Source organism: Piliocolobus tephrosceles, chromosome 12 (assembly GCF_002776525.5).
Source record: "Piliocolobus tephrosceles isolate RC106 chromosome 12, ASM277652v3, whole genome shotgun sequence".
Taxonomy (NCBI): domain Eukaryota; kingdom Metazoa; phylum Chordata; class Mammalia; order Primates; family Cercopithecidae; genus Piliocolobus; species Piliocolobus tephrosceles.
The window spans coordinates 76,289,156-76,308,893 of NC_045445.1; the positions used below are offsets into that span (position 1 = coordinate 76,289,156).

At 36.1% G+C, this 19,738-nt stretch overlaps 1 protein-coding gene across 8 annotated transcripts in view; it reads left to right on the forward strand.

The window, feature by feature from the left end:
- The window catches only part of ATRX (ATRX chromatin remodeler), a 224,319-nt gene that overhangs the window by 50,250 nt on the left and 154,331 nt on the right, over positions 1 to 19,738 (forward strand). For 7 of the 8 annotated variants that reach the window (XM_023202314.2, XM_026452137.1, XM_026452135.1 and 4 more), the window contains 5 exons: positions 3,992 to 4,125; positions 5,220 to 5,396; positions 11,697 to 11,790; positions 14,133 to 14,235; positions 15,979 to 16,212. In XM_023202314.2, the coding sequence (XP_023058082.1) occupies positions 3,992 to 4,125; positions 5,220 to 5,396; positions 11,697 to 11,790; positions 14,133 to 14,235; positions 15,979 to 16,212 (742 nt within the window). The remainder of the gene's footprint in view (positions 1 to 3,991; positions 4,126 to 5,219; positions 5,397 to 11,696; positions 11,791 to 14,132; positions 14,236 to 15,978; positions 16,213 to 19,738) is intronic. The other variant, XM_026452141.1, reaches the window with a different exon arrangement.

Below are 19,738 nucleotides of genomic sequence, written 5' to 3' on the forward strand. Positions count from 1 at the left end.
GGTGTTCATTATGTACTTTGGAAGACTTAGTATATGTGGGTTTTGGGGTCCTATTTATTTTCTCATGCGCCAGTTCCAATCATTGTTTGTTTGTGGGTTTTTACCCTTCCTCCCATATTGTTTTGCTTTCTCCCCCTCTCCCTTCCCTCCCTTTCAGGAAAATGGAGGAGTGGCTCCATTACTTCTGGCTCTGCCCAGGTTTTCTGCCACAAGAGTGGCACGGCCTGTGCCTCTAATGCTTCTGATAGAGTCGTGACTGCTTTGGATGCTACACCTGCCCCAAGATGTAATATTGAGCATTGAGATTCCAGGGGCAGTACATCGTCCTGGAAAGCCTCAAGAAAGGAAACTTCAGAGCAAACAGAATCAACTAGGGATCATGACTATACATCCATCACATGCATACCAGCATGGGTCCAGCCGAGGCCTCCAAAATGATGCTTTGCCAGCCTCAGCTGGTTCTCAAGTGATGATATCCTTGAAGTCTCTGTGGCCCGTGACTCCAGAGTTAAGGTAGTGGAGTTTCCCTTTAAAGCATCTCACAGCAGGCTTTGTAGATGGGACACATCTCACTTCAACATGCTTGCTGACTACTCAGGTTGAAGGTCAGCCTCAGCCCTTAGGTCCGTTAAATTAAGTTCTAATTTTGAAATGTAGGTTATTATGTTATAGGCTAGGTTTATGGTAGACTGGGTCTTTGACATATTGGACTTCAGTAATAACTTATGCAAAATGATTCAATTTATTCTTTTTAGGGCTTAATTTACATAGCTATAAATTAGGTTTTCCTTTGGACAGAAGGTGTTAAAAGAGCAAAAATAAAATCTTTAGCCAGGTAGTCTCCATCACTCTGTATATAATTTGTGATTTGGAGAAAAATGACCTGAAGTTTGTAATTTTTCGGCTTCTGAATGTACTATGATTGTTCTATATGTTATGATCTTTTTGAAAGTTGTCGCTAAGTTGTAATTCTACAGTATGTGGATCTGATTTCACTTTATATGATTTATTAATAGGTATGCAATTGTATCTTATCTCATGTACATCATATTTCTTAGTCTAATGACAATCCAGAAGTTGAGAATGCATTAAGTAGGTTTACATATTGTGACCTTCCATTTTTTAGTAGACATATTCTTTGGAGACTAGGATTTGAAAGAAGAAAAATTACGTGATTTCCTACAATTAACAACCAAATCTTTATAGTTAATAGTAGTTTTTTAAAGACTTTTTTCAAACTTGTAAACACAAACTGAAATCATGTTGTTGAACTAGCCTTTCAAGTAACTAGATTAGGAATTGTGTTTTTGTTGGCTGTTTAGTGTTCAACCCAAATGGTGGTATGAGATCTCCTTGTACTTGCAAATAACCAAGGTTTTCCCATTTCTAATCTAGTATTCAATGCTTTATATATTTTACACACACACACACACAACACACAGACACACACACACACACACACACACACGCACACATATTTATTCGTCCCAAAATTCATTATTCATATTAGTTTGAGGAAGTTTTTTCTGGTCCATGAGAAATGACAGTATAGTATTACCAAAGATGGTTTTAATATATACCAACAGAAAAAAAAAGTCCTATGCCAGACATAGAAATTTACTGCTAACATTTTATTTTAGAGTCTTCTGGTCTTTTTTAGGGACATACAAATTTTAGAAGTTTTTTTAAATATATAAAATAGAAATATATTGTGGTTTATAAATTACTTTTTCACTTAATATTAATAAATATTTTCTATATTAATCTTATTTAGAATATCATTTTAATTTCTGTCTCATGGATAATCACGTGATAATACTATTTAATCAGTTTCTGATATTGAATGTTTAAACATTTTCTCACCCTTTGCTATTGCAGACAACATTGTAATAAACATCCATGAAAATTTTTTCTTCTTTTGAGACGGAGTTTTGTTGCCCAGGTTGGAGTGCAATGATCTCAGCTCACTGCAACCTCCGCCTCCCGGGTTCAAACAATTCTCCTGCCTCAGCCTCCTGAGTAGCTGGGATTACAGGTGCGCGCCACCACACCCAGCTAATTTTCGTATTTTTAGTAGAGACAGGGTTTCGCCATGTTGGCCAGGCTAGTCTCGTACCCCTGACCTCAGGTGATCTGCCCGCCTCTGCTTCCCAAGGTGCAGGGATTACAGGCGTGAGCCACTACGCCTAGCTGAAATTTTTTTAAAAAAAGATGATTTTAGAGAATTTTTCCAGAAAGATATATTTCTTCAATTTAAAGGGTTTCCCTTTATTCTGAAACTGTTTCCTAATTTGGGGAGGGTATGTTGTAAATAGTCTTTATTTTATAAAATGATGAAAGTAAATGGAATTTGGGTTTAAACTTTTTTTGGCAAAATGAAAAGTTGACAACCCTGTATTTGTCCCATTTTAGAAAAGCTTACAGTGTGCAAACCATTGATCTAGAAATGTAAGAGCAAAAGTTTATAGCTCAACTTTAGTAAGATTTAAATTGGTGTGGTCTAATCTTCACTTTATTGAAATACAAATCAGGGCAGAAAAACAAACGCATCTGTGGCTTCCTTTAGCAATTGATGATTCTCTGTGTTGTCTAAATATTTCTGATCCATCTGTTTGAGGGAGAAAGCACCAAAAGGCATATAATAAACATTTATGGAAGTGATTGCCTGTTTTGCTTCAGTCTATTTAGATGCCTTTGCTATGCATCTTTGAATATGAATAGTAATGAGCAATCTATCTGTCAAATAAAATTTAGGAGGCAGCTAACATGCATTAATATCTTCTGCCATTGAATGAATTCTTCATTGAAATGTGGGTGTGTGCTAAGAAGTGTAAAGAGGGGTTTCAGATCCAGAAATAACAAATGTTCCATCATCCCAGCTACAAGTTTTTGACTTAGCTAGAGAGTCAGTCCTGATTGCAGAGAATATGTTTATCCCATACAGATTAGCTCATGGCAGACTGTCAGGATCATGCCATCTTCTTTTTGAATTTTCCTATAAACTATTTTCTTGTTACTGTGATTTGTGAATTTGTATTGAAAGGACACCCAGACTTATCAAAACATCTTGTCTTGTACAAAAGCTGTATGATTGCTTTTATCTTACTTTTTCAGTTATTTTTCTTGAGTACAAACATGGAGATTTCCTAGGAATATATTTTATTTTAACATATGATGGTAGGAGTAAAAGTAGTGTTTTCTTATGCTTTTAGTAATTGATTTTTCCATTAGCAAATTGGTCTTTGAGGAGCATCTTGAGAAATTTTGTTGTGAGTGAAACAACTGCACTATTTTTTTTAAAGTAACCCATTTATGGTAATTTGTGTTCTTTTTACCATGTATGTAATTAATAGCAATCATGTCCCTTCTTTCCCCTGTCTTGAATATTATTAGAGATTATTTATTGCTGCAATACTTAGCATTTGTGTATGCTTTCATCTGGTTAACAGAATTTATGTAGTACATTGAAATTAAGGTCCAAAACTATCATCCTCTAGTTTGAGGCAAGGTGTTATTATATAGTGGTTTATTACACATTGGTTTTCCAAGAATATATTTTGCTGTTGAATTAAACCTCTCGTGAATTAAATTATCTTGGAATGCCGTGTGTCTGAACAAGTTCATTTACTGTTGTTGACCTGTCTGACATTGTAGTTGTAGGATGATGTCAGCAAAGCAAATAGAGGATTGGAAGGTTATCCAGCATCAAATTGCAATTAGTAAAAATAGTCAATAGAATATGTCCTTCAGAGTTTTCAGTATATTGCAGAATTGTATAGAATTGAGAAATAATAAGTGTAAAGAACATTTTCAAAAGTTTTTGTTTATAGCTTAGGTTAAAACATGGTTTTGCTAATTGTTTATTTACAATGTAAAATCTATTGGCACATTTATTTCTATTTTGATGCCAAGAAGTCTGTTTTTGTTTTTAATTTGGTATATTTCACCCCCAGATATATAGTTCTTTTTTTATTGTTTTTTTACTCTCAAGAATTGCCAAGAAGATGCTTTTAGAAGAAATTAAAGCCAATCTTTCCTCTGATGAGGATGGATCTTCAGATGATGAGCCAGAAGAAGGGAAAAAAAGAACTGGAAAGCAAAATGAAGAAAACCCAGGAGATGAGGGTGAGCTCCCCAAAGAGAAGTTTATAATGTCATAGTTTGATTCCTTGACTAATTCAGTCTTTGAAGAATATCTGACCAAGAAATATCTTAATATGGCTGAGCGTGGTGGCTCACGCCTGTAATCTCAGGACTTTGGGAGGGCAAAGCAGGTGGATCAGTTGAGGTCAGGAGTTTGAGACCAGCCTGACCAACATGGTGAAACCCTGTCTCTACTAAAAATAGCTGGGTGTGGTAGCGCGTGCCTGTAGTCCCAGTGACTCAGGAGGCTGAGGCAGGAGAATCGCTTGAACCTGGGAGGCAGAGGTTGCAGTGAGCCAAGATCGTGCTGCTGCACTCCAGCCTGGGTGACAAAGCGAGACTCCATCTCAAAAAGAAGAAGAAGAAGAAGAAAAAGAAATCTCTTAATACAGGCATTTAGAGTTCATGAAAATGTTTAAGACTTTGTTACCACGACTTCTCTTGAATAGCTTGTAATAATTATGGAAGTTACTCTAATTTTATCAGTTACTGCCAATAAACAGATGTTTTTTGTTTTTTGTTTTTTTTTTTTTGAGACAGAGTTTTGCTCTTGTTGCCCAGGCAGGGGTGCAATAGTGCAATTTTGGCTCACTGCAACCTCTGCCTCCCAGGTTCAAGTGATTCTCCTGCCTTAGCCTCCCGAGTAGCTGGAATTACAGGCCTGTGCCACCACACCCTACTAATTTTGTATTTTTAGTAGAGACGAAGTTTCTCCCTGTTGATCAGGCTGGTCCTGAACTCCCAAACTCAAGTGATCTGCCCGCCTCGGCCTCCCAAAGTGCTGGGATTACAGGCGTGATCCACCGCGCCCGGCCTTAAACAGATGATTTTCAAAGCAAAATATTTTATACCTTATAAAAGGTTCTATAAATATATAGGTGATATTTAGTCAATATTTAATAATAGTAATTTGTCAAGTCTGATGTGTGAGATTACCTGATAACACCAATGGTACCAAAGTATGTGTATAACTCTGATTTTTTTCGTAAGTTGCAGTAGTTGTCAACAGGCAAAATAGATGTACAAGACATTTTAAAGACTGAAGAAGGTTTTATTGATTTATTTTCTTCATTTAGAAGCAAAAAATCAAATCAATTCTGAGTCAGATTCAGATTCTGAAGAATCTAAGAAGCCAAGATACAGACATAGGCTTTTGAGGCACAAACTGACTGTGAGTGATGGAGAATCTGGAGAAGAAAAAAAGACAAAGCCTAAAGAGCATAAAGAAGTCAAAGGCAGAAACAGAAGAAAGGGTAAGACATTTTAATGCTGAATGTAAAGAACATATTGGACCAGGCACAGTGGCTTATGCCTGTAATCCTAGCACTTTGGGAGGCTGAGGTGGGCAGATTGCTTGAGCCCAGGAATTTAAGACCAGCCTGGGCAACATAGGGAAACTCCATCTTTACAAAAAATACAAGAAATAGCTGGGCATGGTGGTGTGCACCTGTAGTCCCAGCTACTTGGGAGGCTGAGGTGGGAGGATCACCTGAACCCCAGAGGTCAAGGCTGTAGCGAGCAGTGATTGCACCACTGCATTGCAGCCTGGGTGACAGAGTGAGACCCTATCTCAAAAACAAAAACAAAAACAAAAAAAACCATGCTGGTTTTGTAAACTAATTATAGTAATGAAATTTAAGTATATGGCCAGGCACGGTGGCTCATACCTGTAATCCCAGCACTTTGCGGGGCCGAGTCCGGTGGATCACAGGGTCAGGAGATTGAGACCATCCTGGATAACATGGTGAAACCCTGTCTCTACTAAAAATACAAGAAATTAGCTGGGTGTGGTGGCATGCGCCTGTAGTTCTAGCTACTCGAGAGGCTGAGGCAGGAGAATTGCTTGAACCCGGGAGGTGGAGGTTGCAGTGAGCTGAGATAGCGCCACTGCACTCCAACTTGGGCCCCAGAGCAAGACTCTGTCTCCAAGAAAAAAAAAAAAAAAGAAAGAAATTTAAGCATATCTCCTCAAAGAATTGACCAGCTATATTAAGCAAATGTCAGTACACTGGCAACAGGTATACTATCACATGAGATTAAAATTAATAATTTAGAGTGGGAAGATAAACCAGAAACTTTAGATGACACAAAGAATATTTTTAACCTTTAGATTATAAAGAGAAATAAATATGATTTAATAAAATAAACATTATGTAGAAAGTATAAGATTGCATATAAAACTGTGAAAACATAGTGCTTTCCTGTAGAAGGGTAGAAGATGCAATTAATTTGGGTAAATTTTGCCTGTGAATTTTGGGTAACAAAAAGTACAAAGAATTTTGTTGTTGTTGTTGTTGTTTGGCTTTTTGATGACTAGGGGTAAATTTTGAAGACTATTGTTAGTACCCAACCCATGGATGGCAGATGAACTCTTCTTTGCCACCTAGGAGTAGGAACGCATTTTGGCAAGTGTTTGGGAAATATAATAGGCTCTAAAGGATGCAGAGCCATTGAAAAGGTTTTTTTTTAAAATTACTGTATTTATTTTTGAACTCTGGACCTCTGGTGATCTACCTGCCTTGGCCTCCCAAAGTGCTGGGATTATAGGCGTGGGCCACTGTGCTGGCCTTTTTTTTTTTTTTTTTTTTTGAGACGGAGTCTCGCTCTGTCGCCCAGGCTGGAGTGCAGTGGCCGGATCTCAGCTCACTGCAAGCTCCGCCTCCCGGGTTCCCGCCATTCTCCTGCCTCAGCCTCCCGAGTAGCTGGGACTACAGGCGCCACCACCGCGCCCGGCTAGTTTTTTGTATTTTTAGTAGAGACGGGGTTTCACGGTGTTAGCCAGGATGGTCTCGATCTCCTGACCTCGTGATCCACCCGTCTCGGCCTCCCAAAGTGCTGGGATTACAGGCTTGAGCCACCGCGACCGGCCTATTTTTAAACTTTTTATAGAACAGCTATATTGAGATATAACTCACAAACCACACAGTTCACCCATTTACAGTATACAATTTAGCAGTTTTTAGTGTAATCACAGAGGATTACCACCACTTTAAAAAATGTTTTATTTGAAATACATGTACAAAGAAGTGCACGTTATCAATAAGTAGACATCTTGATGAAAACGTAGGGCACCCAGATCAAGGAACAAGGTGTTGATTACTAACACCCAAGAATCACAACCTCAGCATGACTACTTTTTTTCCTATTGAAAGATTTTAATCAAAAATATCATATGATTAGATTAGTTCCTTATTATTCAGTGAGAATGAAGGCACTGAATGTTTGGAAGGTATTGCTGTAGTTGATGACAAATGGGGTTGTTGGAGAAAAGGAAGATTGATTTAAGTCTTATAGGAGGTTGAATTGTTAGGTCTTCTTAATTGATATGAAAGGGAAAAGTCTACAATGAGTGTCAGGTTTTTAGAGTTTTCATGGTATATGTACAATATCACAAAAATAGTTGAGGTTATTCAGTGGTGTTGTAATGTTTTACAAATGGAAAGCTAAGGACATAGTCTTGGAATCCTAAACATTTATAGGCCTTTTGGGCAAGAGTTATTCACTAAAGATGAGGAGAAAGAAGTTCTTGCTACACACATATACAATTAATATATGTTATGGACATTTTCATGTTAATAAATAATAGTGCATCATTTTGTGACTACTTGTCTTATACTTTTTTTATTATTTATTTTTATTTTTTATTTATTTATTTTTTTGAGTTGGAGTCTTGCTCTGTTGCCCAGGCTGGAGTGCAGTGGTGCAATCTCAGCTCACTGCAGGCTCCGCCTCCTGAGTTCACGCTATTCTCCTGCCTCAGCTTCTTGAGTAGGTGGGACTACAGGGCCCGCCATCACACCCGGCTAATTTTTTATATTTTTAGTAGAGACGGGGTTTCACCATGTTAGCCAGGATGTTCTCGATCTCCTGACCTCGTGATTCATCTGCATCAGCCTCCCAAAGTGCTGGGATTACAGGCGTGAACCACTGCGCCCGGCCTGTCTTATAAAGTTCTTTGCAATATGGCTGCAAGCTCTTACAGATTCTGTATAGGAACTGTGTGATTTAACATGTTATATATATCACAACATGGATTCCTGTGCCTCTTCAACAAAAGGGGCAATATTGATTTTGCTTCTGAGGCTTAGTTCAATATATAGACCCTTTTATTATACATAATTACATTTGAGATTTGCTTTATTAAAATCTGAATTTTCTATGATCTGTGTTTCTACTGCCTGATTCTGTGGGTAATTTATTACCCAGGTGATTTTGTTGTTGTTGTTGTTGTTTGTTTGTGTAGGAGAGAGTAAACTTCTAAAATCCCATCATATTTGTGTTTCTAATATGGATTATGATCATCGTGGTTGATATATAGTTGAAGTTGCGTGATTATCTGAGTTTTGTAAATTCTGGTGTTCCTATATTATTTGGAAATTTGAATTGAGAGATGGGAAAAATCAATAGTGAATAGTCTACTTATTAAATGTAGTTGAATTAAATTGAAATGCATTGAAGAGGCATAAGAACAAAGTGCAGCATATGAACTCTAATTTTCTCCTAAATTAGAAAAATGTTACAAAATTATTTTAGTGACAATTTGAAACTGTAAATATTGCCTTTTTATTAGATGATAGTATTTTTTTTTTCAGATGTGATCATGGTATTTAGTTATGTAGGGTAGTAGTATCCCTATGCTTAGGGGTAAAATGTCATCCGCATTTAATATCACATGGTTCAGTGTAAGAAAAGGTGTGTGTGTGTGTGCGTGTGTGTGTGTATGTAGAGAGAGAGAGAAAAGCAAATGTGGTAAACTGCTAACAATAAGTGAATTTAGGATAAGGCATACAAGTGTTCATTCAATAATTCTTTCACATTTTTGGTAGACTTCAAAAATTTTTAAATGTTGGGTGAAAAAATAATACTAGGCTTAAAATTATACTTAATTACAGGATTTTTTTGTGTGTGAATGCAGGGATATATGTGTGTTTTTTATATTCTCCCAGCTTTCCAGTTGCTTAACTATTCTTTTTTTTTATTGTGGTAAAATATACATAACATAAAATTTACCATTTTACCCATTTTTAAGTGTACAATTCAGTAACATTAAGTACATTCACATTTTTATGCAACCATCACTTCTATCTGTCCCCAAAACGTGTCATCATTCCAAATGGAATCTCTTTAACCATTAAACAATAACTCTTTGTTCCCCTCTCCCCCCACATATTCTATATAGCATTTATGTTCTCCCATTTATAGCATTTCTGTTAGCATTTATGTTCTCCCATGTTTTCACTGGAATAGAACTTTGATTCTGATCTCAGGTTATGATAGATTTTTTAAAAATTATTTTGAAACAATTCTAGATTTACAGAAATGTTACACAAATAGTGCAGAGTTCTGTGTATCTTTCACCTAGCTTCTCTGATTTAATACCTTATCATAGTACAATGATCAAAACTAGGAAATTAACATTGGTACGATACTATCAACTAAGCCAGGGGTTTACAAACTGCACCTGTGGGCCACATCTGATCCTCTGCCTGTTTTTATAAATAAGCTTTCATTGAAACACAGCCATATTCATTAATTTACTGTTTTCACATATGTACAATGGCAAAGTTGAGTAGAGACAAGTAGTTGCAACAGAGACCATATGGTCCACAAGTCAAAAATATTTACTATCAAACTTTTTACGTAAACCGTTTTATGACCTCTGAAGTAAACTATAGATCTTATTCAGAGATTAGTTTTCCCACTAATGTTTTCTTTCTGCTTTAGGATTCAATCCAGGATCTCACATTGCATTGAGTTATAATGTCTCCTTAATCTACTGCAGTCTATGACAATTCCTCAGTCTTTCCTTTGATGACCTTGACACTTGTGGAGTGTTGATTCCTTATTTTCTCAACTGTTCCTTGATATGTATTTGTCTAATGTTTTCTCATGATTGAATTGAGGTTATGCATTTTGACAGAATACCACAGAAGTGATGTTGTGTCTTCAGTGCATGATACCAAGAATAGATGATGTCACTATGTCTTTTTTTTTTTGAGAGAAGACCTCGCTCTGTTGCCCAGGCTGGAGTACAGTGGTGCGATCATGGCTCACTGCAGCCTCAACCTCCTGGGCTCAAGTGATCCTCTCGTTTCAGCATCCCAAGAAGCTGGGACCACAGGTGTGTACCATCATGCCTGGCTAATTTTTAATTTTTTTTTTGTAGAGACAGAATCTCCCTGCGTTGCCCAGGCTGGTCTCAAATTTCTGGGCTCAAGTGATCCTCTCAACTTGGCCTCCCAAAGTGCTGGGATTACAGGGGTGAGCCACCATGCCCAGCCATCAATATGTCTTATTACTCTCACGATTAACTTTTGTTACTTGCTTAAGTTGGTGTCTGTTAGTATTTTTCCACTGTAAAGAAGAAGATATTATTTTTCTGTTTATATTTAGTATTTTATCGGGAGATACTTTGTGACCATGCATATATTGTTTCTTATCATACTTAAGCCCACTAATTTTAGTATTCATCTTGGGTGAAGCAGTTAGTACTGTGGTATTTGCCTAGTTGTAATTTTCTGTTTATTTCATTACTTCCACATTTAGTAATTTTAAGGAAGAGTTATTTTCCCCTATTTATTTATTGCATTATTTATATCAATATGACTTACAGATTTTTATTTTACCAGTTATAATCCAATAGTACCATTTATTTTATTGCGCAAATTGTTCTAGCTTTGGTTGTTGGGAGCTCCTTCAAGTTGAATCTTGTGTCCTTTCAACATGTGCCTGTCCATGTTTGAACACTGCTTTATTTTCTGGCACTATAAGATGTTCTAAGCTTATCTTGTATTTTTTCTGCCCTGCTTCCTCTGGCCAAAAAGAGGTTTTCTCCTGGAGTTTTATATGCTTCCATTACTGCGTTAATTGTGAGAAAAAAAAATGGAAGATTCCACATGTAGAACCCGATTTTCCTGGTGTTGTGGCTAGAAATAGGGATTTTCTTCACAGTCTTGTTGTCAGTACCCTCTGCATACCTTTGGAATTTAGCCTGCCTTCTGGTCAAAACCAGGAAACAAAGAAAGAAAATAACCATATGCACTCACAGCTGTCTCCCCTCCACCAATTGTAGAGGGGTCATTATTCAAGTTTTGATTTCAGTCTCCAATCTGCCTATTATTGTTTCCCTTTTCAAGTTCTTTGGTTGTGTCATCATTGGAGGAGAGAATCTGTAATCTTATTCCTTCTTGGCCAGCCTACCTTGCTTGTATTGAATAGCCAAACTTCTTTTTCATTAATTTACCTTTGGTAATTACATATATTTTATTGACAGGTAATTTATTCTTATTTTGTCAATTAATGTACAATTGAATACTTATATTTTAATGTACAACCACAGTTTTATAATTACATTTGAAATACGTTTGAATTTTATTTATATATATCATGTAAAGCATTAACTGGTATATTCTATATTATGTATTATCCATTCACATATATACCTCTGATGTTCTTATAATGCTCTGTTTTAATGTCGAGTCATTGGTAAATTAAGTAAATTGGGTTTCTATTGAAAAATAATTAATAATTTTATGTATTTTTTAAAATTCAAGTGAGCAGTGAAGATTCAGAAGATTCTGATTTTCAGGAATCAGGAGTTAGTGAAGAAGTTAGTGAATCTGAAGATGAACAGCGGCCCAGAACAAGGTATTATAATTGATATTTTAAAAATTTTAGGAGTTAATCTGAATGACCATGCCTTCAAATGATTTGTATGATTACTGTTACCAATAAAGTTAAGTTAGTGCAATATATAATATTTTGATTTGAAAGTAATTGTTATACTTAATAGTTTAAAAAGAATCTAAGCATATTTTATGTGTAGTTGAATGTGTAGTTGAATTGTGTATTTTAACCCGGGTAGATTTTCAGTCTGCAAAACCACTCGTGGCTGCAGTTTTTTATTGTTATGGGGAAAATTGTAGGGTAATAGTGAAGAGGCTTTATAGAAAAACTGCCTCAGTCTTAACTCTGGGCTTTTCTACTTTCTATTTGTATAAATACTCTGTGCTTCAGTTTCCTCATCTGTAAAGTGGGGGATTACAATATACTTGACTGACCATTGTGGGCATTAAATGAGACAATACATGTACAAGGTTTATAACAGTACCTACCTGGCAAATAGTAAGTGCTCGATATATAAATTATCGGTTTTAGTAGTACTACAGTAATAATGATATGCTTGGTCTTGTAACATGAACAGTCACTGATCTAGATTACCTGTAATTTAAAATTTGGCTTCCTTCTTAGTATGGTATGTTAGATAATACTACTACTACAATTTTTTTATTTCCCCCAGAATAACATAATCTTTCTACAGTTTATCAAATGAACAATCTGTGTGTGTTTGTGTATGTATGTCTACAAAGGTGTCTATCTGCATTTGTAAGTTTTAAAACATTTGAGTTTTTTTAAGTTAATACCAGGTTGTGCTTAGAGTATAGCAATATATTATACTTTAAGTCAATATAAAATGAAAATGATAAGGTACGTTGAGAGTTTTTTTTTTAAACCAAGATATAATTCAACATGTTGTACTGTGGAATACAGTGGTCTTCAGAGTATTTGCAAAGTTGTGCAACAAACACCACGCTATAATTTCTGAACATTTCCATCACCCAAGAAAAAAACTCTGTACTTATTAGCAGTCATTTTCCATTCCCCATGCCCTCGTACTCTAATAAACACTAAAATCTACTTTCTATGGATATGCCTGTTCTGGACATTTTGCATGAGTAGATTCATATAATATAAATCCTTTTATGGATTTTTTTTTTCATTTAGCGTAATGTTTTCAAGGTTCATCCATGTTGTAGCCTGTATCAGTACTTCATTCTTTCCTTAATGATTATTTTTAATGGTGGTAAAATGCACATAACATTTACCATCTTAACCATTTTTTTCTTTCATGGTATTACTGGGAATTTTTATTTTCCTCTTAACCGTTTTTAAGTGTGTGGCTTAGTAGTGTTAAGTACATTTACTTTTTTTGAACCAGTCTCCAAAACCTTTTCCCCTTGCAAAACTGAAATGTTATTCATTAAACCACTCTCTTTTTCCTCTTCCCTGAAGCCCCTGGCAACCACCATTCTATTTTCTGTCTCTATGAATTTCACTACTCTAGGAACCTCATATAAGTGGAATCATACGGTATTTGTCTTTTTTGACTGGCTTATTTCACTTAGCATCATGTGTTCCAAGTTCATGTATGTTGAGTCATGTTTCAGAATTTTCTTCCTTTTAAAGGCTTAATGTTCCATTGTATACCACATTTTGTTTATCAATTTATTTGTTGATGGACATTTGATTTGTAACCTTTTGGCTGTCATGAGTAATGCTGCTTTGAACATGGGTGTAGAAATATCTCTTCAAGTCCCTGCTTTCATTTCTTTTGGGTATATACCCAGAAAAGGAATTGCATGGTAATTCTATTTTTAATTTTTTGACGAACTGCCATAATAGCAGCTGCACCATTTTACATTTCCATTAATAGTGAACAGGGTTTCACTTTCTCCACATCCTTACTGACAGTAGTTATTTTGTCTGGATTAGTGTAGCTTTGTGTACAAATTTCTAAACCCAGAAATATTTTTCTCACCAAAAGTTGTTACTGTGTTTTTAAATCTCTGTGGCCTGTTATGAAGAAAACAGTATTCAAATTTGTAATCTTTTTTTAGTGATGATGAATGTTTTTTAGTATGTCTATTGGCTGTTTGTATTTTATACTAGAAGAATAGTCTTAATGTCCTTTAATGCATTTTCTTACTCATATAACAAACCTTCCCTCAGGAGACTGTAAATTGTTGATCATTGGATTAAAATGAAGGGTTATGCTTCTGCTGGAATATCCATTTTTAACCTACTGATTTTTTTTTTCCTGTTTGTTTTTAGGAATGCATACAGAGGTAGAACAGTTTTAAAATAGTACATAACTTATTGATGGAAGTTAATCATGAAATATTTTATTTTGTGTTTTAAATTTTCTTCAGGTCTGCAAAGAAAGCAGAGTTGGAAGAAAATCAGCGGAGCTATAAACAGAAAAAGAAAAGGCGACGTATTAAGGTTCAAGAAGATTCATCCAGTGAAAACAAGGTAATAATGACATTTACCACGTGCTTGAATTATAACTGTTACAGTAGACTATGGTAATCATGCTGTTACCTCTCTGTTCCATTCATTCATTTTATTCTACTGGCTTATTTACATTTTACACTTGTGGAAGGATTGGTTATTGAATATATATATATATATGTAAAAGTATTAATTTGACATTATCAGTTTTTTTTCCTATTCCTTAATTTCTAATGGAATTTTAAGCCATTCTAATTCATGATTTTATATTTGTAGTGATGTGAGTGTTCTGTTTTCTGAAGACAAAATACTATCCTGAATGATGACTTATATGGGAATAACTCTCGTAGTGAAATTAGCCAGTTTGAGTTTTTTGTATATACGCAGGCTTACATAAAGTAAAAGGTGTCTGAAATATGTTTGATTCTGTCAATACATTGCTCTTCCAGAGGGGTATTTATCTTTTGAAAATTAGCTTGTTAAATATTTTAAATTGTACAATTCAGTGGCCTTAATTATATTCACAAGCAGAATCTCTTCACTCATTGAACATTAACTCCATTCCCTTCTATCCCCCATCCTCTGGTAACCTCTATTTTCATTTATGTCTCCATGAATTTGTGTATTTTAAGTACCTCATATATATAAGTTGAATCATGCAATATTTGTCCTTTTGTGTCTGGCTTATTTCATTGACATAATATTTTCTAGGTTCATCCATGTTGTAGCATGTATCAGAATGTCATTCTCTTTTTAAGGCAAATAATATTCCATTATATGTCTGTGGCACATTTTGTTAGCCCAGTCATCTGTTGATGGGCATTTGGGTTGTTTCTACCTTTTGGCTATTTTGACTAATACTGCTATGAATATGGGTGTTTACATATCTGTTTGAGTCCCTGTTTTTAATTATTCTGGGTATATATGGAAAAATGGAATTGCTACATCATATAGTAGTTGTATGTTTAACTTTTGGAAAACTCCACACTGTTTTTCTCTAGTGTCTGTAACATTTGACGTTCCTGTTAGCAGTGTACCAAGATTCCAATTTGTCTGCATCTTTGCCAACACTTCCTTTGTTTCTTTTTCTTTCTTTTTCAACAAGAAACATCCTAATGAGTGGGAAGTGGCATTTCACTGTGGTTTTTCTTTGTATTTTCCTAATGACTGGTGATATTCAACATCTTTTCATATGCTTATATCTTCTTTTGAGAAATGTTTATTCTAGTCGGTAGCCCATTTTTAATTGAGTTTTTTTTTTTTTTTTAATAGATGTTGAAGAGTTTTTGTTTTGTTTTTTGAGAAAGAGTCTCGCTCTGTGGCCCAGGCTAGAGTGCAGTGGCGTGATCTCAGCTCACTGCAAGCTCTACCTCCCGGGTTCACACCATCTTCCTGCCTCAGCCTTCTGAGTAGCTGGGACTACAGGCGCACACTGCCACGCCCGGCTAATTTTTTTTTTTTTTTTTTGTATTTTTAGTAGAGATGGGGTTTCACCATGTTAGCCAGGATGGTCTCGATCTCCTAACCTTGTGATCTGCCCATCTTGGCCTCCCAAAGTGCTGGGATTGCAGACGTGAGCCACTGCGCCCGGCCGAAGAGTTTTTTTTTTTTTTTTTTTAATACTACTCTTTATTGCTAAATATAATTCTAAATGTTTTCAGCATGTTTTCTTCCACCTTTTCCTGGTGTATTAATTAATGGCATATGAAATGGATAAATTAAATGACTTTGTACTGTTTACCTCTAATTGTTTAAATTCCGTAGAGCAATTCTGAGGAAGAAGAGGAGGAAAAAGAAGAGGAGGAGGAGGAGGAGGAGGAGGAGGAAGAAGAAGATGAAAATGATGATTCCAAGTCTCCTGGAAAAGGCAGAAAGAAAATTCGGAAGATTCTTAAAGATGATAAACTGAGAACAGAAACACAAAATGCTCTTAAGGAAGAGGAAGAGAGGCGAAAACGTATTGCTGAGAGGGAGCGTGAGCGAGAAAAATTGAGAGAGGTGACTAATTTATTTCTTCTTCTTTTTCTTTTGTAGCTACAGGGTCTCGCTATGTTGCCCAGGCTGGCCTCGAACTATTGGGCTCAAGTGATCTTCCTACCTTGACCTCCCAAACTGCTGGGATTACAGGCATGAATCAACACACCCAGCCTTAATTTATTTCTATTAATGATTTATTTTATTTGGTATATGACTTCAATATATTTCAGCATTTTAAGAGTGGAATGTTGTAATCTACCACAGATTTCTGTTTCTTTTATAGACGGAGTCTGGCTCTGTTACCCAGGCTGGATTGCAGTGGCATGATCTCAGCTCACTGCAACCTTTGCCTCCCGGGTTCATGCAATTCTTGTGCCTCAGCCTCCCAAGTGGCCGGGACTACAGGCATGCACTACCACACCCAGCTAATTTTTGTATTTTTTAGTAGAGTAGGGGTTTCACCATGTTGACCAGGCTGGTCTTGCCCTCCTGACCTCAAGTGATCTGTCTGCCTTGGCCTCCCAAAGTGCTGGGATTACAGGTGTGAGCCACTGTGCCCAGCCTCAACCACAGGATTTCTAGTTGCAATTGATTTTTCCTACTGTCACTATTTTCATGCAACTTAAAATAGTCATTAAGCTTTATTAATATAATTAAGTGCATGGAAAGAATTGAGATTGTTGAATGATCACCAAAATGGTTATGTTGTATTTTGGGTGGAGAAATGTTTCAAAATTACTTCTTAAATCCATAAAAGATTTCAGTTTTTTAAATGGACTTTATGTTACAAAAATTTTCAAATTCATAGGTGGAGAGAATAGTGTAATAATTCTCCCTGGATCTATTAACTCAGTTTCAGCAGTTCCTAACACAGTACGAGTCTTGTTTCATCTCTCTTTTTTTTTTGTTTTGAGGCGGAGTTTCACTCTTGTCACCCAGGCTGGAGTGCAGTGGCGCAATCTTGGCTCACTGCAACCTCCACCTCCTGGGTTCAAGTGATTCTCCTGTCTCAGCCTCCTATGTGAGATTACAGGTGAGTGTCACCACGCCCGGCCGTTTCATCTATTCTTTTTCCTTCAGATTATTTCGGAGCAAATCTCAGAAATCATATTCTGTTTATAAATAGTTGGGAATGTATTGTTAAAAGATAATAGTATTTTAAACATTACTACAGTAGCATTATTACACTGAATTCTCTCATTGCCTCACATAGTAGTTTTAAAAAATAGTTGGTGTGGGCCTGGCGTGGTGACTCATGCCTGTAATCCCAATACTTTGGGAGGCCGAGGCGGGTGGATCACCTGAGGTCAAATGGTGGAACCAGCCTGGCTAACATGGTGAAACCCCGTCTCTACTAAAAAAATTAGCCAGGTATGGTGGTGCATACCTGTGATCCCAGCTACTTGGGAGGCTGAGGCAGGAGAATTGCTTGAACCCAGGAGGCAGAGCTTGCAGTGAGCCAAGGTCGCACCATTGCACTTTAGTCTGGGTGACAAGAGCGAAACTCAGTCTCAAAAAAAAAAAAAAATAGTTGGTTTGAATCAGGGTCTTAACAAGGGCCATCTGCATATTCTGTTGTATTTGGATGCTACGTCTCTTACCTAATTTTAACCTAGTTTCCCTTTGGTTCTTTCTTTTTCTTTACCCATTCTTACAGTTCATTTGCTTAAGAAAACAGATTAGTTTTGTAAAATTTTCTATATTCTGAGTTTTGTTATTTGCATCCCTGTAGTACAGTTTTATTGGCTTCTATATTTCCTATAAACTGGTAATAGGATCTAGAGTCCCAATCAGATTTAGATTCAGTTCTTTTTTTGGTAGAAATACTCATGGGCAGTAATAGTACTTCCTTTTGCATCTCATTAAGAGGTACTTTAAATCTGGTTGTCCCCTTTTTGTGGTACAGCTCCTCTAACTTTGTTCCACTTTTTCAGAATCTTTTTAGGTATTCTCAGTTCTTTGCATTTCCACATAGTATTATGTTGTTGGTTTTTACAAAAATCCCTGTGGAATTTCTATTGGAATTTTGTTGAATCTTTCTTGTAGTGTGGCCAGAATTGACATCTTAACAGTGTTTTCTCTCCTATTACATGAATATAGTGTACCTCTATTTATTTACCTTCTCTTTAATTTCTCTTAGGAATGTTTTGTAGTTTTCACTGTATAGGTCTAGTACATATTTTAAAAGATTTATCCTCAAGTAGTTCATGGTTTTTGATGTTCTATTGTATTAGTCCATTTTCATGCTGCTGATAAAGACATACCCAAGACTGGGCAATTTATAAAACAAAGAGTTTTATTGGACTTAGAGTTCCACGTGGCTTGAGGAGGCCTCACAATCATGGTGGAAGGCAAAAGGCACATCTCACATTGTGGCAGACAAGAACTTGTGCAGGGAAACTCCTCTTTTTAAAACTATAGATCTTGTGAGACTTATTCACTATCACAAGAACAGCACAGGAAAGACCTGCCCCTGTGATTCAGTTACCTCCCACTGGGTCCCTCCCACAACATGTGGGAATTCAAGATGAGATTTGGGTGGGGACACAGCCAAGCCATATCATATAGTAAATGTAGTTTCAAGTAATGTTGGCATAATGACCTTGTGTTCTAAGCTCTAAATTTACTTACTTGTTATAGTAGCTCTTTTTTGATAAATTCTTTATGACTTTCATGTATACGTTTGTGTTGTCTGTGAAGAAAAACTATTTTGCTAATTCCATTCCAATCTATCATTTATTTCTCTTTTTAAATTATAAATGGTGAATTTCTTCAAATGCTTTTCATTGCATCTGTTGGAGTGACCTAGAAAATGTCTTGGATTCCTTGAATAAACCTTGCTTAGTCGTGTTGTATTGCTCCTTTTATATATTGTATTGCATTTGCTGATCTCTCTTTCTCTCTTTCTTTCTTTTCTTTCTTTTCTTTCTCTCTCTCTTTCTTTCTTTCTTTCTTTTTTTCTTTCTTTCTTTCTTTCTTTTCTTTTCTTTTCTTTTCTTTACTTTTCTTTCTTTTCTTTTCTTTCTTTTCTTTCTTTCATAGGGTCTCCTCTGTCTCTCAGGCTAGAATGCTGTAGTGTGATCATAGCTCACTGCAGCCTCAAACTCCTGGGCTCAAGCAATCCTCTTGCCTCCACTTTCCAAGTAGCTGGGACAACAGGCATGTACCACCATACCTGGTTAATTTTTTATTTTAGAGATTGGGTCTCATTATGCTACCCAGGCTGGTCTTGATCTGCTGGCCTCAAGTGGTCCTCTCCCATCAACCTCCCAAAGTGCTGTGATTATAATTGGGAGCCCCCACACCTGGCATATTCCATTTCTTTAATACATGTAGAACTATTTAGATCTTTTCTTTTTCTTTAGGTCTGTTTTGGTAAATTTCATCCTTAAGGAATTTTTCCTTTTCATTTAAGCAGTCAAATTATTTATGTAAATTTGTTTATAGTCTTTCATTATACTTTGTAGGTTCTGTCATTTATTGTTTCTGTTAGAAATTTGTGTTTTATCATTTTTTTTCCTTGATTAATCTGTGCAAAAATTTCACA